Here is a 27,313-nt window from a genome sequence, read left to right as displayed (position 1 = left end):
AACAGGGAGCGCTATCACTTTCATGCCTGGCTTTTGGGCTGTTGATTCACAACTGGTTGCCCACTATGGGAGACAGAATGCCGGAATAGCTAGCTATAGTCTGATCTACCTGAGCTGTTTACATGTTCAAGGTGCTTTCAAAACGCTGGTTTTGTGGTTTGCTTTGGTTTGTTCTTGGCATGCTTGCCTTGCACTGCCTGTTCCTGCTTGCACTCCCACATTTAATGCACGCTTGCTATCTCATGAGGTTATGCTAAAGGAAATAGACTTCCCCATAGGCGATGTGGGCTATGCCTGCATGCCTTTCACCTTCATCGGGCCTCATCTGACATAATACTTGCCTGCACAGGAGGGTGCTTGGAACATATCCCTCAGAGGAGAGCAGAATGCAACATGAAACATAAACAATCAGTGCTGTCATTGCACTGTTGCGCAATGTGCATTGCATTTATGTTTCCTAGTTGAAATGTCCCCACCTACCTTAAAGATGAGTTTTGTGTGAAGACAGAGTATTATTTACAAGCTCTTTATGACCTAGCAGGTGGAAGTTATTTAGGAAGCAGGTGAAATTCTGCCACTGGCACCAGAGACACTCGTGTAGGTAGGAACCTGAACAGGGCTCCAGTGTCATTAGAAACTAATCAAAAACTTCTTGTTGGCATCCTTCAGTCTTGAAAGACTATGGTGTCACGCTCTGAATGGTGGTTCTGGAACAGAGTGTCCTCTCCAGTGCGCGAAGCCTGGGTAAAGTAGGTATGGAGGATAGGCTGTTACCCATGCAGCAAATCCCCCCTCTCCATGTTGCTGAAATGGTCCAATGGAAAGGCAGAGGCCAATATGGTTGGTTCCAGCAGCATCGCAGGAGTTGTCAGGACATGACTGTGTTCAGCCACGAACTGCCTCAGGGACTCCGGCTCCGGATTTTGCCTCGAGGTTGACTCCTGAAGCCTTTTCCATAACTGGATGTAGCCACAAGGCAGTAGAGGTTTGGGATCAGAGTTTTCCTTCTCTCAGATGAGCTGCCTTCCCAGGCTGACGAGTCCCATCTACCCGGTGGCTGTTTAGTCGCCTCTTACGACAAGTACAAACAAAACTAAAACTATGGAACAAAACTATGCACAGTTTTGTTCCATACAAACAAAAACTATGGAACTGTTAACCTTCTTCAGTTTCTTAATATAGTCTTACTGAATGCAGCTCTCATTCTATTAATCCTGTACTCTGTGGTCTTTGCCTCTTGTGATGTCACTTTTGGGAAACTCTTCCAGATTCTGCATCTCTGTTTCTAGGACAGCTGTCTGTAGTAACAAATCGTCAGAGGGACAGACAATTCATGACAGTTGCCCCTAGAAACAGAGCTTGCAGAACCCAGACAGAGTTTTTCAGTGATTTTCAACCTCCAAACTCCTGTGGCACACCTGTTTGCCACCTGTGGCACACACCTCCAAACTTTGGTGGCACACCGGTTGAAAAAAGCTGGGCTAGACATGAGGCTCTGAAGCTGACCCTTTAACTGCCACCCTGATTTGCTGCAGTTAGCAGGTGATCATGTTTAACTCCATGCCATGGAAAACTTCACTGGCTGGCTGTTTTGTGCAGATCGGTTCTCTGTTAAAGGGACAAAAACAGGACAGGCCGGTTTACCTTAATTTTTTTTTTTTAATTGGCAGACCTAGTTCATAGCTGTTTATCCAGCAACCGAGCTTTATGAAGTGTAGCTAGACAAACTCATTGTAATAGCATTTGATGCCCTGAAGTAGAACCACAGCTAGGATATTCCAATATTCCATGGTAATTAAACATTTGCTCATTGTTAAACAGGATTTAAATTTTAAAATGACAACAAGTTCAGAAGAGGGAAATTAGCATAATTGTGGGGCTGGAGCAAGTGCATTTTGTCCTCCTGCCTTTAATTTGGCTGAGACAACCAAGTTGGGTCTGTTTATTATTTAAAGATCCTTCACAACAAGATGGGTAGAACTATTAGCAGGGTTCAAAGAATACAATTAGTGAAACTCTCAGAAAAGATTCACAGATGGAACTGGTAGGGAGGGGAAAAAAACCCTGTGGTATGGGAAAATCAACCTTGGGGGAAAAAAATCCCTGCAAACTGGTAGTGTTCCGTGGGGGGGTGTTGAAGCACTATGTTTTTCAACTTGCCTGCAAGCTGCCCCTCCCCTTTGCTTTCGGAGTAATTCTGGATGGCAAGATCAATCCTGAGGAGATGCCTCTGCATTGCTCTTGCTGCTTGGATGGAAAGGGGAGGGGCAGCTTACAGGGCACGTTGAGGAGCCCTGAAAATCTTAGTGCTCCACCCCCCCGAGGAACACTACTGGTGCAAACCTCGATGCAGATTTAAAAACATTGAATGCAGGCATACCCAAGGGGGTTCCGTTCTGGAACCTCCCCACAGTTACCTAAAACCACTGATACTGGGGACACCACTACCCTCCGGAGGCAAGGGGAGGGCTTCCTGGTCCTCACAGTGCAAGGCATTAAAAAGTCACTTCCGGGTTTGGTGAAAAACTGAACGTTGCCTTTTTTTCCCATTGAAACAGTCATTCTGAGGCCTGCAGAAGCTGCGGGCAGATGCATGCAGTCTCTGCGAGGCTCAAAAGACCTTCTGGAGGTGAGGAAAGCACAGCCTCCAGAGGGTGCACGGGGAGCTCAGGGGGTTCCCGCATCAGCAGATATGGGATCTCCGGATACGGCGCCCTGTCCCATATAATGCTAATTTGCCTGCATTCTCTAACTTTTCTAAATAAACTAATATGTATGGAGGCTGGTTTTGGTTATTTCGGCTTGACTCTTACGCACACACTCCATTGTCTGTAAGCCCTGTTGAATGGCGCGGTTTACTTCTGAATAAATGTGGAGATGCTTGGGCTGATTCTCACAGCTGCAGGAGGCCATGGTTCAGCAGGGAAGATTTTTCAGATGGCCAGGATTAGCTACAAGCTCTTGCCTTTCTGCTTCATCGCCATCCTTTCTGTTGTCAAGGCCAGCTTGGCTTACTTCCGTATTCTGCTCCTGGCACATGATGATTTGGCTGATGTAAACTGATTTACAAGGGCAGCTTGACTGGGTGAATCTGGCCCAAAACATGACCTGGTTTACACGGAAGTATTTTATGTGACACATTTGTGCTCTTACTCACTCCAGTTAGGAAGACAGATGTTCTTTGGAATTGAAGAGCCTCTGTGCACAACAGCCAACGTCACCAGAAAGTTATTGCAGTTTGTATAATGTTTTTCTATTGGGTCCAGCACAGTTGTGCTTTTATTACAACTTGGATTTCCAGACTCTGCCTGGCTCTGTAGAGGTTCAGATCAAAAATAGCAGAGGTATCTGCAGAAACAGGTGCTTAGAAGTAGGAGGGATATACCAAGAGAGTTCCAGATTTCTGAGGAGCAACTCCAGGACAGCTCCTTGCAGTGATGTGAGTAGGGCAGTACCTTTGGTAGGATCAACTCCAATGTCACAATCTCATGAGTGAGCTTTCAGGTTTTCCTGAGTTATTTTTCAATTGATTGCATTATACCAACTAATCTTCAGAGAGAGATCCTAAGACTGAAAGGAGATTACTTTTTTCTACCACCTGGAGACAGGATTTAGCTTTTGGGTTGACTCACAAGCTACTACTAGCGTATACCCTCAGTTTACCTTGTATTGGATGTATTCAGTACACCACTTAAAACAAGTCTCTGGGTTTGCTGGTCTCAGGACTGTGTTTCTCTTTTTCTGCTTCTTGCATCACAAGGGATTCTGCTAGAGGCCAAGCCAAGTAACTGCTGGCTTTTGTGTTTAGAAAGAAAATATGGAACAGCCTTCGTTAGTGATTGAATCCGAAATGTATTTTGCACCTAGCAGAGCCTAATCGAATTGAGTCTGCCTATCATCTCCTGAACTCCATTTTTAAGACTGAAGACTGCAGATTTGAGGGCTTCCCTGTTACGCCAAGCTTTTCTCCCACTCACCCCTTTGTTGTGTTACTTAACATTGAGCCTGGAGAACTGGCAAGTCTGCTTTCAGATGACATAGGGCTACGTTTCACGGAGTGCAGGAGCACCACTCATAGCCACATATATTGGCTAGGTGTCGTTCCCCCCCCCCAGTGCTTTTTCCCTTTGACGTATGGTGTATGCCAAGACTCCAATAGAGTCCCCCCATTTTCATTTTTCCTCCTTTCTTCTCATGGCTTCCCCTTTCATTTTAACCATCTTCCAGAGGCACCCTTTGAGCGAGGCAAATGCTACTGTCATTTGACACCATCAAGTCTTGACACCACCAAGACTAAAGCATCCAGTTTTCAACTCAGTAGGAGCCTTTTCCCGGAAGAGGCTGCATACCCGGAAGACCTACCTTGATTTCTGTAACCGCCTGTCAGTTGTCAAAAAAAAAAAAAAAAGGCACTTGTACCTTTCAACTTGTTCTTCCCTGCCTGGGAGCGCATTACAAATAAATGACAAAGCATTTTGGGAGGGAAGGCTCATTCGTGCAGCCAAAGCATGCCAGTGAGCCAGTTTCTACTTGCTGCTGCCGGAACATAACAAAGTCGGCTTGCTTGAATGCACAAGCAGGACCGAAGGACAGAGAGGCTGAGAAGGAGCAGAGGGGGTTGGGTGCTGCAAACTACAGAGAACCCAAGGGCTGAGGCCAGGAAGCCGAAAGGAAAACAGTGTGCAACCTTGTGCAGCAAGCTAAAACTGTGACCAGCAAGGAATGTCGGCGTGGTAAGCAACGTTCCTTTAAATTTGGGGAGCGGGGAAAGCGATCCGTTGGAAGAAAGCAACACAGAAGTTTTGTACAGAGTTGCCCATATGTGTGGTTCTTATTTGCAATCAAGGGAGCTTTTTAATGAACTCCAGATGAGTGTTTGGCTGATTTCAGCAATACTTTTCACTTCACTTTGTTTGCTGTTAGATTAATCAGATTGTGCTGTAAAAAGGGTGTGCCTCCCCTTTGCTCTGATCTGCTTGGGGTAGCTACATTTGTTTTTATTTTAACAGAAGGCATTTGTACTACTGGGAGGAACTGAGCAGGTGGTTCTTCCCCCCCCCCCCATTGTTGCAACTTCAAGCCAAGAAAAAAAGAAGCTGCATCTGTTGGTTTTCCTGCATGCTGGGGAGGTGACGAAGGCGCAAAAGCGCTGCTAGATGGCAACACTAGTTGTGCTCTTCAGTGCATTTTAAAATTTTGTTATGGAGAAACAGAATGCTCCAGCAGTGTCAGTTCTGGACTGACGCTGATGTACGGTGGTAACTCTGTAGGTCCAGACAGACCAGGGATTTCAGTAAACACCCTTATCAAAGCCCCATCTCATCTGACTCAAGTAATCCACAGGTCCTTGCTCAGGAAAAAGCGCTAAGTGAAAACTCCTATAGATAGCAACGAATGCAACTGAAAGCTGAGAGGAATTCGTGGAGCCAGCTAATGAATTGCCTTTCGTTTCACCCTCGCTACTTAGGCTAGTAATTCCAGTCTGAAGCAGTATGGCAGGTAAACAGGTCCTCAATTCCAATTACTGCTTAGCAGTCTGACCCTCACACATAGTACTTGGCTTTAGAGTCATTTACAGTGCAAAAACCTTTGCACGTTTACTCAGAAGTAATCCCGCTGAGTTGAGTGGGTTTCATTCTGTAGTATGTTTCCTGAGGGTTGCAGGTGTTATCCTGTTTGGGGTGATAAACCCATGTACTCTGACTGGGTTTGTTCGTAGCTCCATGTACTAGAGCTCTCCAGTGTGTTTCAGTGAAAACACCTACCTACCAAGTTACTTGATTAAAACTTCAGGTGTATTCAGGTTCTCTTCTCCAGTCCCTTTAACAATTGCAAGGAAGACTGAAGTCCAGCAAGCAAAACTTTTTCCGTCAGGGCTTCTCCAGATGGAGGACAGCTGGACAGGGCTAGCAGCGTTACTAGGGTTTGCTTCACCTGGTGCAGGAGGCCAGCACGTAACCCCCATGATGGATCATGATTGAACCCCCCCCCCCATGGATCTCCTCCATGCAGTGGGTGGAGCAATGTCCTGGCAGTAGACATGGTGATGCTCCATCAACCTACCCCCTGTTGGTTTTTGGCTATAACTTTTGATAGAATAGAAATATTGCAACCCAGCTTGTTCCATTGCATTCTGCATGAAAATATGCATTGAATGGTCTATAACAGCAGTTCTCAAACTCTCAGGGAGCCGCAGTAAGGGTGTGCAGGGGTGGGGGGAAGGCAGCCACATAATCCACTGGATTGCGCCACTTTGGAGAGCTGCAGGGGCTTGCTGCCACTTACCAAAGTCTGCATTAGCCTCCCAGGGGTGCAGCAAGACCCACGCCAGCATCCACAGGGCTCCCCACATTGCAGAGTCAGTAAAAGTTGCGATCGCGACCACTTCCGGTTTTGCAAATGCAAAACTGAAGTGGCCACGATTGCGATTTTGAGGGTCTCCACAGTGTGGGGAACCCCGCAGAGCTTGGCACAGGGGCTCCCCCATCCTTAGGAGGCTGCTGCAGGCTCTGGTAAGTGGCAGCAAGCACCAGGGCCCTTCAAAGTGGTGCGATCCAGCGCATTGCATCGCTGCCTTCCCCCCTCCTGGCCCCTTAAGGGGGCAGGTGCCAGGGCTCCCTGGCTGGGGCATCACAACACCCTAGTTTGAGAACCACTGGTATATAACATTTAAAACATTTTGGCCAATAGTGATGTCACCCCCATGTGAGTTACCTGATGTGACCCACACCCCTCTAGCGACGCCACTGGACAGGGCCACTACCTTCTTCCTGCTGGCTATGCAGAGATACATGTTTGGCCACTGTAGAAATCAGGGGTTGGAGAAAGAGACATGTTTCTGTATGATTTCTGTCATGCAGCAGTTACAAGCATGGGGGACTCTCTGAGATCGTAATTTCTAGTGTTTAAGATTCCATCGCCTTTCCTCACATAGACCAAGTTCAGACCTTTACAGTTTCTGGCTGAGCCAGCTGTTTGGATGAGTGCTACTCTGTCAAATTCTCTTATGACCTCCGGACAAAGTCTGAAAAAGAGCATGCAAGCACAGATTTATTCAAAGCCGTACCGGTTAACACGGTTTTGAGCTGCAAATGGCATACTGCTGCGGGAGTCTGGACTAAAGAGATCCATCATATAGTTGGGTAAACTGCAAAACTAGAATGCAGTTTGTTACAATTGTGAGAAATGGTATATAGATTTACTAGAACTCTTATTCAGTTGTGCAAGAGTCATCAAATTGGCCACTGGTTTTTTGTTGGTTACTGATTTGTACTGTTATATATTTAAATAAATAAATAAATAAAGTTAATGGGGATGGCACCAACCCTAGTGATGCTGCTGAATTTAGGCTGTGTGTATGATACTGTAATTTATTCTGTATGGTCTGGAACTCTCGTACTGAGTGATGCAAACCCTCTGCTATTGTGTACCTAGAAAGCTGTCCAACAAGTTATTTTGTATAGCTAGAAAAGTGATGGCATTAAGGATCCCACACCATGTTACCTTAATGGCATAAACCTAGGGTGTATAGCTGCAGTTTTCAAACTTTCTGGGAGTTTGAAACCTGCAGTAAAGTTTTTCTAAGTAAGCAGCCATGGAGGGGGGGTCTGACTAGGGCAAGAGGGGATGTCCCTTGCACCATTTCCCTGCAGAAAACACCCTTTCCCCAGATGGCTGTTTGCTCCTGAAGTGATTTAATGACAGGTTTAACAGAACTTGTGGTCTGGCCTTGGGAGAACTATATACCGTATATGCTTTTTAAAAAAGGTAGAATAATAGAATGGAGGGGGTCTGTAGGCCTTCTAGGCCAATTCCATGTTTCATGCAGAAAAAGTGCATACTTTAAATAGATTGAGAAATGTCATAAAACTGTAAATTTGAGTTTTTAAATTCAGTGTTCTATTGTTGAGCATTTGTTATTATAAACAGTTGTGGTGTTCTTTGTAGTAGATGTGGTGGATTTTAAGATACAACCTTCAGAATAAAAATATGGGGGAAACAAAACCTGATTTGTCCATTAGAGTGCAGAGGATTCTGTGTTTTCTCATAGTGTCCATAAAATATCCATAAACCGAACAGGGAATGAAAGAGGTTGAAAATAATCTAAGTGTATTCCGAACATTTTTTTTAGGCACTGCACTGTGCGGATACATGGATATTTGAGCAAACTGTTGGGTGGGTGGTGGTAGAGGGGAGAATGGATTACTGCCTTATTAATCAGAGGGAGAGAAAGAGATGGTCTGAAAATGCATGCAGCTCAATCCTATACATGTGTATCCCGCTGTGTACTGTGGGTTGACTCTACATGGACTGCACCCTAGTTCTGCTTGCTTCATTATCAAATTAGCTTAATAGCTTGATTAAGCTTATTATCTTAATACACCATGAAGGTAAACTGACCAGTTACTCGTTTCTTGCAAAATGTTACTGTGTCCATCTTCAAAGCCACTATTACATTTTTTTGTTTTACAGATATGAACACTTCGTTCAAACATCTAAAGTGGAGACAATGGCAAAGGTGAGTCAGTTAACAACTTTATTACCCCATTGAAGGTGAGACTAGGGGCATTTTAAACACAGTACTAGTAATTGAACACTTGCTCCCTTACCTAGTGGAATCTATTGTGTTGAAGATGCTACTTACTTCAGAATTGAAGATGATCCTCATTTCAGAGTTGTCGTAGCCTGAGGATCTGACACGTCACCAGGCATCAGGTTGTTTGGGGAACCTGACTCCAAGCTTCCTTAGAGGATAAATGGGGTATCCACCAACAGGGAAGGAAGCCTGGAACTCAAAACTTTCCTGCTTCTGCTGATAATTGTCAGAGTATTGTCAGTCAGGTGTGGGGTAGTTCCAAAGACTCCAAACTACAGAATTTCCTCCATGGGAATTTGAATCTGGTTCTAATCCTTCATGGTCCTCATTGGACACTCCAGTTACTTTGCCACGTTGGATATCTCGATACATGCAGTCCAGTGCGGAAGACAAAGTAATTTGGTTGTGCAGGTATTGCTGTTGAAATGTGGATACCTGGATGGAGATTGGGGTTAAGTATTGCAGGGCTCAGTATTTGAGCTAACAGATTTACTCATGATACTGGCATTTAAGCAAAACTTAATGTTATGAGAAACAACAGGCTGCTGCTGAAATGGCAGCCCCGGCCAAGATCCTTCAGCAACATCTAGTGCAACTTGGCTCACTTCCTGACACCAGCACACTGTCCCTATGTGTTTACCTGGCCCCACCCCACTTCACTGCCACAGGAGCTGATGGGGAAATACGCAGTGTTAGGGTGTCAAGATCTAGAACTAAGCTGTGCCACACCTTATGAAGGAACCTTACAAAGGGCTTTCAGCAGGATCCCTCTGTTTCTTGTAACAGGTTACTTGTTTAAATACCTTTGCATGTGCTACTCAAGCCCTTTATTTTTATAACACTTTTTATGTCAGCCTGTTGCTTGTATATGTTAGGATAGCAGACAGTCTTTTCGAAACTCTTTGTTTAGTCCTAAAGTTTGCAGGAAGCACTTGGTTCTGAGTGTGTGTAATTTTTGTATAGTGCCTGTGTTTCCATCACACATCACTCCCTATGTCACTGATGACTGTTGACTTTGCCAGGTCATAGTTACTGACCATGTCATGCCTACAGTGACTATGTCACAAGTGGAAGACATGCGAGCTCAATGGTCCTGAATATTATGATAAATAATTTTGAACTAGAGGTTATGGACCAGAATTGAGAACCACTTGTATTGCACTTTCTGCTGGTTTGTCACGGAAGATTCATCCTCTGAGATTCCTTCTCTGAGATGCCATTCATCATCAGAAAAATTGCAAGGCAGTCTGTGGAAATCATCAGTAAAGTTGGTTTAGTATCCTACTGTTAATTTAATACAGTGTTTCCCAAAGTGTGTGCCAGGGGCTTGCCTTGAAAAATTAAGCTGCCATGTTGGCTGGGTCTACCACCACTTTTATAGTCCTGCGCAATATTTCCCTTCCTCTTGCTGTCAACATATGGGCAGTGGCATCATCCCATTGGGGCTTCCTGATCTAGTCCATGGTATGGCTGACAAGCATAAGGGGAATTGCCAAATATCACCATTTCCACCTCTGCTGGAAACAGCAGCCTCATTCCTGTAGTCAGGCTGTTTAGGCAAAGAGGAGGGAAGAATACCAAGAGACAATGTTAACAGGGTTCTCCTGCAGTTGCAGGTAAGATGCCCATTCACTGTTGGGGAGGCTGATCAAGAAACTATTTTTTTTTGTATATGTGTGTTTTTTGTGTGATATGTTTTTACACTTTTAATTCAGAGGAATGTTGTACTTGAAACATCAAAAGTCCGAGGCACAGTAATCCAGTGATTTTCAACAGGTGGTTCTTCACAGTATCTTGGAAGGATCAAGTACCATTGGTTGAAAAGCACTACTGATGAATGTTAGATGCAGTCAGGCTAGGAAATGGACAGGTTTAAAACTCCATTGACCGTAAGACAGAGAACTCAAGTCTAGTGATAAAATGCTGTGGGTTCTTGATTTTGACACTGTAACATCTTTTCTCTTGATGTGACAGTTTTATTGTGCTTTTTATTTGAAATGTATTGGAAACAAGGGTGGAACCACTGCAGAAATAAGGTAGGTTTGCTTAAAGAGAATGGACAAGTACATGAGACTAACATGCAGTAAACTAAATTCTCATGTATTCCCATTCATGGGTACTGATGGGCAGCCCAATTCTGTGGGTCCCAGTGCCACTGATATGGCTACCATTGCATCCATCAGGTGCCGGGTTATCACCAGAGGTCTCCTTGGGGAAAGGAGACTTTAACTCCTTCCTGAGGAGTTAATTAACTTCCCCTGAGGAAAGACACTGGCCCCGCCATGGGCCCTCTTGCATCTGCACCGGCTGTTTTGCCAGCACAGATGGCAGACCTCCATGTTGAACTTGTCAGCCTGACACAGGGGATAGGATCTTTGCCTATCCTACCCACTTGCCACCACCCTGCAAACCCATACTGGTGCCTGACAGGCAAACATATCACCACAGGCAACATGGAGTCATCGGTGCAGTGCTGAGGCCCAGCGCTGGCCCAATGCCAGTGGCTCCTACTTGCTTTACAGCCTGTTTGCAACACCCAGCGCTGGCACTGGAGCTCAATGTTGGCACTGGAGGCCCACAGGATTGGGCCTTTATTCAGCTGTTCAGACAGTTGCTATTCAGCTTGAACCTAGTAGCCTAGCATGGGCAAGGCAGGGAGTGGTGGTTTATCTCGGGTGTCAAGTACACCCATGGTGTTAAAAGCACCAATGAGCAGCTGGTAGACCTGGCCTCCCCCAAGGATCTCAAGGTGGAGGCCAGCTCAACCCTTCACTTTGAGTAAGTAGCTGCCCAAAGCAAAGGGTAGGTCTGGCCTCCAACTTGAGAACCTCTGGCAAAGGCCAGGTCTCCTAGCCTCCTGAAGCAAAGGTTAGACCTGGCCTTCACCTGGGATCTTGAGGCGGTGCCCAGGTCTACCCTTCACTTTGAGCAGCCCACCCCAGGTTTCCAATACACTAGCTACACCACTGCTTTAACCTGAAATCCTTTGAGAATACTAATAACCAAGTGTTTCAAGCACTGACCCCCCCTCCCCCAGAAGGGCTCAGAGTGGTTGCTTGGGTTTTTGTTCTGCAATGCAGACAAACATTTGTGTGGGTTTTAAAATGTGCAGAGTTTAGGACCAGCTGTACAATTAGAATATACTATTGCAATTTATATGGAGAAAGAGGGGGTGGAGATAAGGTTTAAAATAAGGATATGCAAAGTAATGTAACTGTTTGTGGCCAGGCTGCCATTAATATTATCAATGCAACAGGATGGGATAAAATTCTTTCACATAGGTAGGCACCATATAATTTTTTTCAGCTTGGCCAGTAATGAGCTTGCTGTGCTTTGCTGGGAAAATAAAATCTAGTCATTTTCTTGATTTGTTGTTTCATAGACTGAAACATGCAACTCCCCTTTGACTCCTGAACCAACAAATAACCGTTTGGATGCAAGCCAGGCTGAGATGGTGGAGGATAGCATGTCTACATGGAATGAACAGCTAGAAAATGAGCTCTTACGAGGTAAGTCGCCCTTCTCAGTATTGGTTTTATAGCCTTTATTTATTGGTTGTTTCTTTATTAAAATACTTGTATCCCACTCTTCCATCTCTGAAGGGATTATTAGAGTAGCTCAGAACCTTTTAAAACTATACAATAAAAAAATAACATGACCAGCACCTTGAATAGGGCCCAGTAAAATATTGGTACCAGTTAAGCTGGTAAAGTTTTCAGACTATCTTCAAGAGCAATCCCAAGTTGAGTGCATACAGCAGTCCAAACATGTGACTAGGCATGGATTGCTATAGCCTTATATGCTTCCTTCAGCAAAAGGCGCAGCTGTTGTACCAGTTGAAGCTAGACAAATGGACAGCTGGCCACTGCTGCAGCCTGGTTCTTCAAGGTCAGAGCACAGTCCAGGAGCACCTTCAAGGACATGTAACCCCATATAGAACAAGATGTAACTCCCATCCTGAATCAGCTGTCCTTCACCACATGAAACTGCTCCACTAGATGAAACTGTACTGACACAATGGAGGGAGTAAAGTACGATTTCTTTGCTGCTGCTGCTGCGGCGGAATAGGCTTTAAAATGAGCTCTAACACATTCAATTGGATTCATTGCCAGTCTTTCTACAACATTGCCCTGGTGATCTTCGTAACTGCTTCTTAGTGCTAGGCACTAAGGATTGATAGAAACAGGATATTGGAAATGGTTTCTCCAACTATTACCTCTATAAACCAACTTTGTCTTAAGAATAGTTGAATGGTTTTTGTTGTAAGGAGTATGTAAGTATCTTCCATTCTTGTCTAGATAGTGCCATGTCTTTAAAGTTTAACCTTTTTTCCCCTTCAGACACTGACAAAGTCTGTCTAGTCAAGAATGGAAGGCACTGCTCTCTGTACGACAAAATATCATCAAACCAGCAGACAGAGTCAGGGCTGTAGTGGTACTAAAGAAATGAAGGTAGACTATTGCAGGATAAGGAAGTATTTATTATTCCATGAAGCATATTATGAATCTTACCTAAGTCAGTGGACTGGATAAGATGTAAGAACAGCGGCTTAATGTTCGTAAATGAGCTTCTGGGCACACATGCTCCAGATTTGAACTGGGCTTGCACAAACCATAGTTTGGCTGGCTCGATTGTAATGGCAACCTATGGTTTACTTCTACATTGGGGATGAAGGAGGAGATCAGTGCACAAGAGGGGAGGGCACACACACACAGTTCATTCACAGAGACAGGCTTAATTTGTATACTGCGTTTCTGTCTAGTTACACTCAAAGCAATTTACAATTGTAAATGAAAAATGCAAATCAATAAACATAATGAATTCCCAAACAACTTTTCAGTAAACAATCAAGTAATTTAAAATCAGGCTTCAAACTAGGAAGCACAAAAAATTTAAAAAAACCACCAATATTATCGTAATTAATTGTGACAATTCAATAATATTACTAATGACTTAATACTTCAATAACAATAAAATGCATCCATATTTACATAATAAATATGTAAGGTCTGGTCAGGAGGTCTGGTCTAGAGCAGGGATGTCCAAACATTTTGACAGGAGGGCCACATCATCTCTCTGACACCTTGCCAGGGGCCAGGGGAAAAAAGAATTAATTTACATAAATGAATTTATTAGGGATGGAACTTATATGAATGAATGACGGTCTTGCAGTAGCTCAAGGCCTATAAAAGGCCTTGCACAAAGCAAGGCCAACCTTTCCTTTGCTGCCACTGCTGCATCACAGACGTGAAACAGCAAGTAGTTGAGGGAGCTCTCATCCCACAGCTCAGGTGAAAGGTTGAACAGTCGTCCTCATGCTGAAAGCAGTTGCGTCAGGCCAGCAAGGGCTTCAGCAAGTCTCCAGAGGGCCAAAGGCTCATTGGAGACTGGGGGCTCCCTGCGGGCCTGATTGGGAGCTCCTGAGGGCCGCATGTGACCCCCGGGCCGGGGTTTGGGCACTCCTGGTCTAGAGGGTTGAGCCTCCATTTGCCTGAAGATAACATCCGAAGGTCGCCAGTTAGAGGCTACCGGCACCGTGCGACCTTGAAGCAGCTGAGCTATTCCATCTGCTCTGAGCGTGGGAAGATGGAGGCCAGAATGTGCGACCAGATCAAGAAAGAAACATCTGAATGTTGTGGTTTCTTGAAAGAGAGAAACCTTCTTTCAAATTGTAAAAATCCCTACGGGGATTTAATTTGCCTGCCTATGTAAACCGCCTTGAATAAAGTCTAAGGAGAAATCTGAGTACCAAGAAAGGCGGTATAGAAATACCTGTATTATTATTATTATTATTATTATTATTATTATTATTATTATTATTATTATTATTATTATTATTATTATTATAGTAAATCAAATCCCAAAAGACAAACACAGCATAGTAGTTAACAATAACTTAAATAAACTGGGCACTTACAGTAATGTATCAAGTCCCATCACACTCAAACTGCTGATAGTAATTTTTCCAAAGTACTATATATTCTGGGCAGTTGTAATTTTGTAATTTAATAATTTTTTATGTTGTAAATTTATAATTTTAATGATATTTTATTCTTGTACTTAGAATTTTGTTAGCCTCCATAGGTGCCCAGAAATGTGGGGGAAAGGCAAGATATAAATTCATTTAAAAAACTCATATTTATTTGGCAAACCATCCTTTTATCTTGGTTGCTTTCCCCTCACTCTTCGCCAGCTCTCACCTGGAGCAAACTCATCCTACACATGCCTTCCCCCTCAGCAAGGGTAACAAAGATCTTACCCCTCTACATCTTCCTTCCCTGGACTGGCACCTAAATGCTAATGACAACAGAATGTAAGACCCTGGTTTAGGGTGACATCTGAAGCAAGCCAATGTCAACAAGACACTTGCAGCACAATCCTAGGCATGTCTACTTAAAAGTAAGTTCCATTAAGTTCAATGGATCTTCTGGTAAATAGTAAGCCTTACAGTCCAATCCTGACTAAATTCCCTTGTGGTGATGCAGTGGCACCAGCATGGCTTCCACCATATCCCACTGGGAAATTTTGGCTGCTGGAGGTTTCCTCAGGGTAAGGGCACATTTGTTCCCTTGCTCCGCAGTAAGCTCCAGCAGTCGCCAAGAGTCAGCTTGGACCTATGTCAGCTATGTAGGTGGTGCAGGTCTACATTGATCCATGTTGGCCAATTAGACCCAAGAAAGATGATAGGCTATATCACATGCCAGCACTGCCAATCCCTGTCCAGGGTCTGATCCACCCATCCCCCAAAGCGCACACCAGTGGAACATGTTTTCCGCCAACGTAGAAGCCAGTTAAGACTGGACCATAAGTGTGGGTTGTGTTGAACAACAGTGCTGCTGACTTTCAAATTAATGAATTTCTGATCATCCAGATATTTTACATAGTACCCTAAATTAAGAAACTAGGGACACCCCTTCCAGACTGCATCACTGTAGTATGACTTGCTTCAGTTTCAGAATGTCTTGCAGAATATGTGACACATTCTGCAATATGCTGACAAGTGGTACCCACTAATTTTGTTTGTGTGCCTCATGCTGACACTTAATTCTTCTGTGATTAAAGACAGTAATGGGCATGAGTGTGTCACCCCAAATGCAAACATTGTGTGCTGGCAATTGTCCTTCTGTTACAGGTGGCCTTTGATGCCCTAAATAGGTGTGGTTTGTGTGACTTACATCGAACCCCACACCTCTTATTGCAAAGCTACATCACAGGACTCAAAATCCTCCCAATGAATGATTTTCAGGCCAACCAGAGAATAAGAGAACACAGGGGTGACATGGTGGCAGCAGGTTCTGCCATGCCCCCTGCATTAAGAGACCTGTAGGGAGCTTTCATGTGCATAAATTGTGTGCATGGGCATTCCTCAGAAACAGTCTTATGAACGGTGGGGGGGGGGGAGCGGGTGGAACCTGTCCCCATTCTTCTTCCGCCACATGTGTCCATAGATGATTTCCTAAAAAAGGCTCAACTTTGCATCCAGTGCAAGAGAAATCTGGACTAGATAAGCATTCCCAGAGATGCAGCTGGCTTGTCTGAGTAATAACAATGGACTCGGCTATATATAGAGGTCCGTCTTGTATGCCCAGAATGTGCACAACATTCAGTATTGTTTGTTCAACACCACAAGACAAAAGGGTAGGATAAAAATGGGTAATAATAAACAGACACACTTGCTGCCCCTTATTTTTCCCCTCCCATGGCCTAATAGCAGAGGCATAATGAGGGCAGAGTCTGAGGGGTTCCTACCCTGTTCAGTACGCCAATGGAGGTGCAGTTTTTCTGCCCAGCTGCAAAGTCTGCTGTGGTTCAGCAGAAGACAAAGATTGACTAGGAAGCTGCTGTAGAGGAATTGGGGGTGGCAGCCACATTTTGAAGCCACCGTCGCCTTCCTCCAAACTGGGAAGTAATGTCAGAGTGTCACATGATGTCATGGCACATAACCCCATCACAGTTCTGGGTGCCGCTTCCCCTCATCACACCTCGGCCTACCAGAATAAAAATTATACTGTTATTAATATCACCCAGAGGGTTGGCAATGGCTGTCTGACAATAAAAAGCTCCCCTCCCCCCATCTTGAAGAATTTCAAAGCTCTGTCTAGTACTGTCTGGTTAAAATTGAAATGGCTAAAAAAGTTAGAGCCCAATCCTGTGGTCTGCGGCACGGCCATAAGGCACGTTTGCGGGGCTCACTGTCAGGCTCCCGCCGGAGCTAGCCCAGCGCCAGCTGGAGCTGAGCTAGCACGCGGTGGTCGCCCAGGTCCTGTGGCTCGGCGGTCTCCCAGACTGCCGGGCTGCAGAATGGGAGGTCGGGGTGTGGCCGGGGGTGTGGGGGAGGCATGCCAGGGGGCGGGCAGGAGGCGTGTCAGGGAGAGGGGGAGAGGTGGATCTGCGGAGCTGAGCTCCGCAGGATCCAAGGTGCTTGTGGAGGGCTGTACACCCTACACGAGCGCATTTACTTTAGCGCCGACCTTTTGGTCGGCGCTAAAGAGAGTAGCCCCATTGCAGGGTTGCTTCCCTTACTCAGTGGAAGGGGATGAACGTCCCCTTCTCCCGAGGTGCCTCCCGCGGTAGTGTGGGAGGTGCCAGATCTGGCGGCAGCCCTCCACGGAGCCGCCGAGCCTGGGCGCTGTGGGCAGCTCAGGTTTGGGCTGCCCATCCATTAAACCTATCATCATCCTTGTGATGGACCTGTGTATGGGAAATAGTTCTTCATTGTTAAAAAGGGGACTGGAGTGGAAGAATCTTATAAAGGATTTTTAAATTAAAAAAAGAATTCCAGATTTGGTGCCTATACAGCATACCAAATTTGGGTCGTGCAGGTAGATACAAGCAACTCAATAAACTGTCATTATACCTAGTATCCCCAAGGGTGAAAGTTCTCTGTAAATTGCCCTAACCACATTTTTGGCAGTTTGGATGCCTAAGTGGGCTGGGATCAAAATTTAATGTTTAACCCTAGTTAAATAGGCTAAGGTAGTGTTTCTCAAACTGTGGGTCAGGACCAACTAGGTGGCTCGCAAGCTGGTGGGTCCCCATTCATTTCAATATTTTATTTTTAATATATTAGACTTGATGCTACCATGGTATATGACTGCATTTGGGGAAATGTTACAGATCTGTACTTTTAACAGGTTGCTATGTATTTGTTTTTAACAATGGCTGCAATCTTAACCTCACTTTCCTGGGAGTAAAATCCACTGAACACAATAGGACTTACTTCTGAGTAGACCTGGTTAGGATTGTGCCCAATAAGAGCCAAAGGGGTAAGTGTGGATAGGATTTCAGCCTAGAATTGTTAAAAAAATTTTCCTGCTTCATGATGTCACTTCTGGCCATGACTTCCCTTCTGGTGGGTCCCAACAGACTGTCATTCTAAAAAGTGGGTCCCAGTGCTAAAAAGCTTGAGAACCACTGGGCTAAGGTGCAACTTCCTGTTGACAGGCATGGAGACCACAAGTTCTTGGGAATGTACATTGCCTAGTGCTATACTATTTGCCCATTTGTTATTCTGTAGAACCAATTAATGCCATACTCTTCTTCCCATACGCACACACTAGATTAAATAATATGCATTAAATAATATGCATTCTAACTCTCCAATTTAGCAGTAGACCCTCTAACAATAAGATAGATTTTCAGCAATTATTGTGAAATTATTGTAACTAACTGAAAGAGATGAAGATGTTATGAGCTGCCTGGTGCCAGGGTTTTCACGTTACAAAATCCAGAGCCTTGTCCCAGAACTACAACAAAACAGAACACTGAAATGGAACGAAACCCAAAGTCCTTAAGAAAGCAAAGGCGTGATTACTGTGGAAGAGCCACTTTCTGTTCTGTTTGCCACTTAAAAGGCAAACACTGCTGTACAACAAAGGAGTTACGTACACAGCTGCCACATACAATCGTAAAAACGCTCTAAAAGCGCAAGGTGTGCAGAATGACACAGGTGTGGCATGCAAAGGAGGCTGTGACTAACTGCATCCCAAACTAAAACAAATTAGCATTTTAACAGTTGTTAAAGAGCTTCATATGTATTCACTCGGATCAGGATTACTGCCCCCATCTTTCAGGTGGGAGAGTTGGGGCCAAGAGATAAGGCCACCAGTGAGTCCATATTTGAACTGGTTCTCATTTCAGTTTCTTTGCGTTACATTATGTTCGCTCTGCAAGTGTTTGTGCCATTTGACTGTTTCCCTTATAGGCGATTTCTTCAGAGGAGTGATTCACCAACCTTGGGTCAAAACAAAGCAAAACTTAAAATGCCTGACTTCTTGCTGCTATTTTAGTGAACAGGAAAGACCAGCTGCTACTGCATTTCCACATCAGGGGCCCTCTTCAGTCTCTCCTGGGAGCCTTGAGAGAGACGGAAGAACTTTGCCATTCCTGTGCACACATTTTTCTTCCCACTATAGCCTTGGGTGGAGAGAATTTGGTGGTATTACCCCCAGAAAACAGAAGGCCACAATACATGGAGTGTGGAAGGGGAAGAAGAGGCTGAGATGGGTGAAGGAATGTGAATTGAGGAGGCAGAAGGCTGAGAAGAGACGTGAGTTGCGAGAGAAACTGGAGGAGCTGGAGGAGCTGTAGAACAAGTGGTTGGTCAGCATGTTGTGGATGGCTGAGATGTGTATAGTGTGTGGCTAGCAGTATAGCTGAGGGGTGGGGGGAAGGAGCTGTGGGTCTTCTACAGAAATCTGCATAGGTTCATGTCTACACCATCGTCTTTCCCAAGGGTACCTGGGCATTGCAGTCCTAACTTGGACTGGAACAGGCAGGCCAGCAGGCCTGCACTGCATCCAGAGCAAGTTTGGAGCAGGCTGAAGCTCGGCCCAAGGCAAGGGGAAACTATTCCAAGAGTTCGGAATGAAATCAATTAGGTCTTTAAATGAAGTATAGTCAATTTCAAAGTAGAGACAAGTCACCGGAGAAGCAAACACTCTAATGAAGATCTTTGATTTATTTTTTGTTGTTGATTGAAAGTTGATTTTGTTGTTGTTATAGTCTCAGTGGGGTGTAGCTATGGGGGGGGTGTCATCACAAGCTTCTGTACTTTAAAAATTACAATTGCATCACTGTGTATGGCTGAGGGTACAATTTAGTGGGGTGGAAGTTTCCCCACCAAATTTGGTTAAAAAAAAAATCAATGTTACCCTATTCTCTTTTCTTATAGGTAGCATAATGTGTTCTGTTTTACACAAAACACTTCAACTAGATAAAGAAGTTGTTTATCTATCGGAGGGGTTCCTGAAGCCTTTTGAAGGTCCTGGAGGCTCAAAGCCCGCTCTGTGCCCTAAGCTCTGATTGGCAGAGGGTCACAGAGGAGGCTGCGAACCTTCAGGACCTTCAAAGAGGCTTCAGGACCTCCCCTCCAGGTGTGTTGCAATGTTCCTGGGTCTCCGCAGTGCCCCAATCACTGTGGCACTATTAAGGACCCATTCCTGGGCCACTCTAGGAATGGGGGGTATGGCCCATTTCCTGTTGCCCTGTTTGTAACACACCAGTTTGGGAACCACTGATCTAGGCAAAAGACCCAATTCTAAAAGCAGCCTTGCACTTTCTGTTGTAAAGAAGCAGTACATAAATGTTTGTAACCAACAAATTCAAACCTAGCATTGGCTGTGATGACCATTGTTCAATGCAAATAAATCTGTCTGTTTTGGGGCTGTGATTTTCAACCAACATTTGGAATGGTTGGTTGAATCTGATGTTTGGGTTGGACTACAGATGGATTTTATAGTGCAAATTACTTCCTCTGCAAATATCAGAAAAATAAATCTGTATCTTTTCTTTTCTTTTTTTCCTCTCCCTAGTTCTGGGCAATCTGGATGACCAACTGGCGCGGGAACAAGCCCAAAGTTCTCCAAACAGGAGGACTCCAATTGACTATGGTTCCATAGCACCAGATGCTGATCAGTACCACACTATCACTAGACAGACTTTCCGTGGTGGACCACAGAGAAATGACCGGAGTATGTTTTTGTCAGATGGAACAAGGACACTGAGAGCCAAAGATGAGCACAGAACTTTTGGCAGACCGAGGATGCTTTATGATACATATATAAAAAGATACCACGCAGAAGACTATGCACCCTGGGATCATTATGACAGGAGGTCTGCTGCCTTGAAGAGAGGGCATTCAACACGTTCTCTTCGACGTTCGTCAGAAGGTTCTCTTGGATATTCCTCAGGGCTGCACCCCAGTGGATTTAGACACACAGGCTTCCCTGGTACAGATACAGTTAACAGAAGTTATTCTTTGTCATGTCTTTCAAGGCGCCAGTCTTTGGAATCTGCTGACCAGCTTTCCCCAGTGGGCCTGCCACATCCTTTGGCAACGGAAGGCAACAGAAGATTCACACCAAGGAACTATCACCACCATTTCAAGCGTACTCCCCTGTCATCTATTGTGTGGAACTCACCACAGTCTTCCAAACATCCGGTATATCCAGACAACCTTCCTAGAACGCAGTCATTGATGGAGTTTGGCCCAACGTTTGAAGATACGTATCCTTGTTATCTTCAGGACAATACCAGATATCAACTTTACCACTCAAAGGTCAACTACAGAAGAATAGTATCGAATACCAATCATTCTAGACGGCTCAACTACACTGACAGACTCACTGACCCTCTGTGTTTTGACAGTCGGGAGAATTATGCATCACCTCAGTTGGAAAGGAAAGCTTGGAGACCCTGCTATGGATATCCATCATTGCAAGGTAGGGTGAACCCGCCCCGCAATAGTTTTCCTTATGGAAGATCAGAGGAGCAACTTTTTAGACCAGATGGCCATCAATGGAACAATGATGAAGTCTTTCTTAGCTCCGATGCCAACTTTGAAAGGATTCCAACTAATCTAAATGACTGGCAAAGCAGCTACACAAAAAATATTGGTTTGCCGCAACGTGAGAGCCATGTTCAAAGCCATGCATCAGAATACTTTAGGAGCGTGGATCATTCAGAAGGCATAAGCGCTAAATTGTTTTCCAGGCCTGCGAAAAGCATGCAGAACTGTCCAATGTATAATTCGACGGCTGCTGTGCCATTTGTCAAAGCGAGTGCTGCCAATGAGCCTGGCATACCTGTTTCAAAGAACGAAACGGAACATGCATTACAAAGACAAAATCTATTCCCTGGGACTGGGAACCACCCAAAGCCTCTTGTTGCACAAAGCAAGCAAAACTTTAGAACCCTTGCTTCAGAAGATGGGAGGAGTACTGATCCATCAGGGATTGTGGTCAGCGGTGACACTGAAGGAAGGACATTGCAACACATTCGTCAGCTAATGGATACAAATAGCCCATCTCAGGTGTCTCCTCCTAAGAATGCTTCTGTAGCTCTCCCACAAACCAGTGCATCTCTTAAACCACCTTTCTTGGGGTGTTCAGAAAGGCAGGCTGAATTGGCTTCTGTAAAGGAGATTGATAAAATGTACTTTTCAAACATTGGTGACAGAAATAGGCAACAGAATACCATAAGCAACAGTGTTAATCAAACAACTCCTCAGTTTCCTGGTAGTATCACAAAGGCATCAGTTCTACAATGTTTGCAGCAAGAAGGACATCAGTCAGAAAGCTTGGGAACGTTCACATATAATAAAAAGAATGAGAATATTTATTCTTTTGATTTTGATGGAGGCCTCGAGGTACTTGCAGGTGATCAGTTACCAAATCCTTGCACTGACAAGTTCAGCAAACAGAATAGCTTTGTTAGACATGCAACTAGCAAGAGTGTCAGCGGATGTACTAATCAAAGCCCTTCCAAATCTCCAACAGCTTATTATACCTTACCTAGAAAATCGGCCAGTATTGATGGTAGTGTTATTTCAGAGAAACCTATCTCTTCCCCTAAAAGACTATTTAAAAACAAGATCACCATGGGAGATAATTCAGACACGCTTCTGTTACATAGGATTGAAAACATTCATTCAGATCAAGATAAATTCTCCTTTGAAGACCCTGCCCGTTCTTCCTTACTCAAAAATGAAGAAAATGTTCCACTAACTAAAGACTACCATTTAATGACAACCCAAGATCCCAATCACAGAAGGGCTACTGACACAATAGTTAGTGACTCAGAAAACCGAGCCGTTGTTTGCTGTCCAGAAAAAACAGACGGTTCTGTGCTTTCTCACTCTGAAGAAACTGAGGCAGGAAATCCTTTGAAGCAGTACAAAACTACCAGCACACTTACAGTAAGCATTGAGGAAGATAATGTCCAATACCATGAGCTGATTTCAGTTTATTACACCTTACCGCGGAAGCAGTCCAGATCACTGTGCAACTTCTTTCTAGATGATTCCAAAAACGCAGGATCTTCCCCACCATCGGAAAAATCTGAAGGTCCCCCCAAAAAATATGATATTCATGTTGGAATAGCAAGTATTGTTTTTCCTTCCAGCTTACAAAAAGAAGAAGAAGCAGATCCTCCGGGCAAAATGCCTGCCACTTCTGGTATGCCACAGAACTCCAAAACTGCAGAGGATGCTGACAAAGAGAGTTTCTGTGTTGTAAGTCCCATTGTGGAGAAAGGTTCTTCTCAGTCGCAAAGTACTGTGCGTAATAGAAAAGAAGCATTAGGACCTCAGACGGAAGGCCCAGCATTTAACCAGTCAAGTGGGGAGGTTTTACATGGCCCTGTAACTGATCCAAACCCTAGGGTAATGCTGGATAAATCAGTTAACATTATTGCCAGTGCGCTGGGCAAACTACATGTTGGCACATGCCCTTCTCCGTGGAAAGAGAGGTCAAAACTTGACACCCCATTAAGCCTCGGTTCATCAAACTCCACCGAAACAAAAATCTCCCTGGAGAATGTGGCTGCAACTTCCTCTGCACTGAGTGCTAAGGCTCCTCAAAAAGAGAGCCCTCTGTGGTGTCAGCCATCTACTGACACGACGGCGAGCAACAGGCTGCATTTTTTACCTTCTCATTCAATTGGTAATAACCAAGAAGGAAAATATGCTGCAAATCCACCAATCGGCAGCCCAATACACTCTTCTGAAGACAAAACTAATCAAGAAAGGGCACGTTATATATGCCATATTATTTCCAAAAAGGGAAGTGGGTTGCAGCCAAGAAATCAAAGCACTGGAAGTGGCACAGATGAAGCATCTGTATCAGAAACCAAAGTGCACTCAGATTTTGAGAACCAAACGCTTCCGATCAAGGCAGCTTCTACCACAGTTAATGCAGCTCTTCAGCGAAATTTCCCAGATAAAAGTGGTTTAGAATATCCCAAGACTGCACAAGAGGAGACACCAAAGAATTCTGCAATCTATGAACGTTACGCAAACTTAGAAAGATCTATGAGAAATTCTGGAGATAACCCAAACCTTACTAACTCTAAAGATCAGCTCCCAGATACCAAACAGGATGTGTCTAACTGTTCAGCAACAAAAAATAAGCCTCTATTAGACTGTATGAAAGATAACGCTAGTGATATAGAAAAAAGAAAAAACAGGGCCTCAATTAAAAACAAACTGGCAGCCATGTACAAAACAAGTCGAAAGTTTTCAGCTAAGAAAAGCACAAGTTCCAAGCCACACATAAGTAATATATTTTCACAGAATGATGCCCCTTCTTTGGAAACCAGCGAACCTCACAGCATGCTGATTTCATCTAATGTTCCTCAGGTTCTTGTACAAGCAGGAAATGAGAACCAGAATCAGAACTCTTCTCCTGAAAGAATTGACGGTACGGTGCTTGAACAATCCAAGAATAAGAAATTGCAAACTAATGAGAGCCCTCCCTTGGTTACCAACGAGAACAGGAGGCCATTTACAAACTTGTGCAATCAGAAAAGGGAGACTTGCAGACCAAGTGATAAAAAAGTTGGTAACAACCTGCAAAATCTCACAACTATATTTCCAAAAGAAACTATAACTGCACTTGGCAATAATTTCCAAGCATATGATAAAAGTTTAGAAAATAGCAATCAGTGCATCTTCTCCAGAATTACAGCTGGAGATCTCAGTCAAAAGAGAAAACAGGTCAAGAGTGTCGGCGAGTCTTCATTTTCCCCACTTTCATCTGATAACTCCAGCATTCTCATCAAAAATTATTCAAAGGCAACAATTTGTCCACCACAAAAAGTGATTTCTACAACAGAATATGTCCACGATGAAAACGTGGAGCAGTCAAGCAGGTTAAGAAATCTAAATGTACCCTGTGGAGGGCCAATAATAAATCCTGGGAAAATGCCACGTGAACGCCATTTTTCGGAAAGGTCATATGTACAAGAACCCCATGACAGCCCAGCCTCAGGAAGCAATTTGATACAGCACAATAGTAGGTACAGTAGAAAGTTTAAATCCTATTCTGAACTTTTGTCTTGTGATGAAAATGAGAACTGGGAGGGCTGTAACGACAGTAACAGGACCTTTGGTTCTAGGCGTACCATGTACCCATCAATTGATTTTGGCATTTTTGGAAAAGAACAACAACAGGCTTTCCTGGATAATGTAAAGAGATCACTCACAGAAGGACGGTTATGGAGGCCATGTCTTCTGAAGAACCCTGGTTTCCTAAGAAAGGAAGAGGGTTGCTCCCTGAACGCATCTGAGCTGTTGAGTTCAAGTTCCACTGAGAAAAACACATCAGTAGAGGACTCACCCCCCACTGAGCCAGCTGACATCCATGGGGAAGACCCTGAAAACTGTTCAAATTCAGATTCTGACACCACTACGGATGATGAGTACTACCTAGATGAGGATGATAAAGAGTCAGAACTCTAAGAGGCCTTAAAATGGGATGAAGGAAAAAAAAAATATCAGAAATCTGGTTTTTGATTCATAGGTAGCTTATAAAGTATTTGGAACCAAGAGCCTGATTAGATTCATGTACATGCACTGATATGATCCCAAACTAATTAATATACTGCCATGGTCACCCAACAAAACTCATTTATTACACAGGCCTACAAAATTGAGGGTTCAAAAAAGTTTTTCCCAAAATTTATGGTGGTTTCATATGTATTTGGGGTGCTGATTCCAAAAATGGCAGCCGTTATGGCATTCCTCATGAGGAAGCTGCTTGAACCATTCACTAATGAAACTATACCGTATCTCCAAAACTAGAGGTGATAGGGCAAAACGGATGCCGTTTTTGGAATTGGCACACCAAATATACCCAGGAATTGGTGTAATGTTAAGAAAGCAAAACGTGTATTGGCCTGTGTTATTTGTCCTACAATGCAAAATCATGTAACCTCCACAGATTCCTTAAAAGGATGTGGTTCTCATGGTTGTGGAGAAAATTATGATAATGTACTAGACTAGAGGTTCTCAAATAGAATTGCCAGCTTTTTTTCCTGACAAAATGTCTGTGTTAACATCTGTGTCGAAGCTGTGAAATGTTTCACCTGCATGATTTTACGCCTGTTTGGCAGTTGTTTAGGGCAAGAGAGCGCTGCCAAAAGAAAAGCTGGTTTCCTTAATCTGAACAGAGAAGTCTGTGCCAGTCATCTGCTACACAGGGATGGCACTGATGCACTCAGAAAATGTTCTGTGTCCTGTATACACCAAATGTCCCTCTCCCCCATCATGTCTCATCAGTTCCAAACTTCTCTTCCTTAATAATTTGCAAACAAAAATATTTGGGGAAATATTTGGGGAATAAGCCAATTGTTATACATGAATACATTTTATTTTCATTAAAAAGGCAGATACCTAGAAGATATAATTCATTCCGCTCTACTATCTTGTGAATCCTATTTAAATGAATGGGGCTACTCATGTTGGTCATGTTGGCAACCTTCAGTATCGAAAGACTATGGTATCGCGCTCTGAAAGGTGGTTCTGGAACAGCGTCTAGTGTGGCTGAAAAGGCCGATTCGGGAGTGACAGTCCCTTCCACACCGGGAGCAAGTGCAGTCTGTCCCTGGTCTGTCTCCCTGGCTATGGGCCTTCCTTCTTTGCCTCTTTGCCTCAGTCTGTTGGCCAAGTGTCTACACTGGAGCAATATTTGGGGCTACACTGGAGCAATATTTGGTGAATTGCTTTCTAAGAGCATGGCCCAGCCAAAGATAAACAAGTCACATTGACATCAGTGCAAGAGACTCTTCCACTGAAATCAAGAGGGATTTTGAAATACTTCACTTGGGCTATACACCCTAGGGCACAAACACCCTAGGACCTAGGGTGTTTTTATATTCGGGGGCGGGGATAGCTCAACAACCTCGTATTAAAAAGTGGTACTTTTAAAATTCTGACTACTTCGTTAAAGAAGTGTACTTATGAGCTGAGTGTATCCTTTAAATGCTGCTTTGGTATTTCTGTTTGTTGTACATAAAATTATTAATAAACTCTATATTTATACTTAAGTGGTTCACACAAGCACAACAGTTTTGATGAGATTTGAAAGTAGAAGCTGGTACTGTAAAAAAATGTTATTTAAATATAAATTATTTTGACAAGAAACCTTTTGTGTGTTTTAGGCACATGGCTCTGTTCAACACATATATAGTCTTTTATATGACAATAATAGCCTTTGAATTAATATTTTTTTGAGACTGTACTGCAAAAAAAACAAACACGCTTCTCCACATGACACAGTAAGTCATGTATGATAAATGTTTACATGGATAGTTCTGTAATTGTGTTCTCTTCCTTTTGTGTTTTGGAGTTTGCATATTGTACTTTTTGTTCTTTTATATGTTGTAAATATATTCTTTTGAAATTTTTTTTATGCAAATCCTGCCTTTGAGTACATACTG

General features: G+C 43.9%; 1 protein-coding gene across 1 annotated transcript in view; it reads left to right on the top strand.

Annotated features, from left to right (window-relative positions):
- EXPH5 (exophilin 5) overlaps positions 1-25,389 on the top strand; it is a 55,355-nt gene extending 29,966 nt beyond the window's left edge. The window contains exons 4-6 of the mRNA XM_066621241.1: positions 8,473-8,518; positions 11,979-12,105; positions 20,410-25,389. Of these exons, the coding sequence (XP_066477338.1) occupies positions 8,473-8,518; positions 11,979-12,105; positions 20,410-25,334 (5,098 nt within the window). The 3' untranslated portion in view covers positions 25,335-25,389. The remainder of the gene's footprint in view (positions 1-8,472; positions 8,519-11,978; positions 12,106-20,409) is intronic.
- The last annotated feature ends 1,924 nt before the right edge of the window (positions 25,390-27,313 follow it).

The sequence above is a fragment of the Tiliqua scincoides genome, chromosome 3 (assembly GCF_035046505.1).
Source record: "Tiliqua scincoides isolate rTilSci1 chromosome 3, rTilSci1.hap2, whole genome shotgun sequence".
In the NCBI taxonomy this organism is placed as follows: Eukaryota; Metazoa; Chordata; class Lepidosauria; order Squamata; family Scincidae; genus Tiliqua; species Tiliqua scincoides.
Note: the sequence above shows the minus strand (reverse complement) of the source record. Positions and strands in the feature narration are given on the sequence as shown.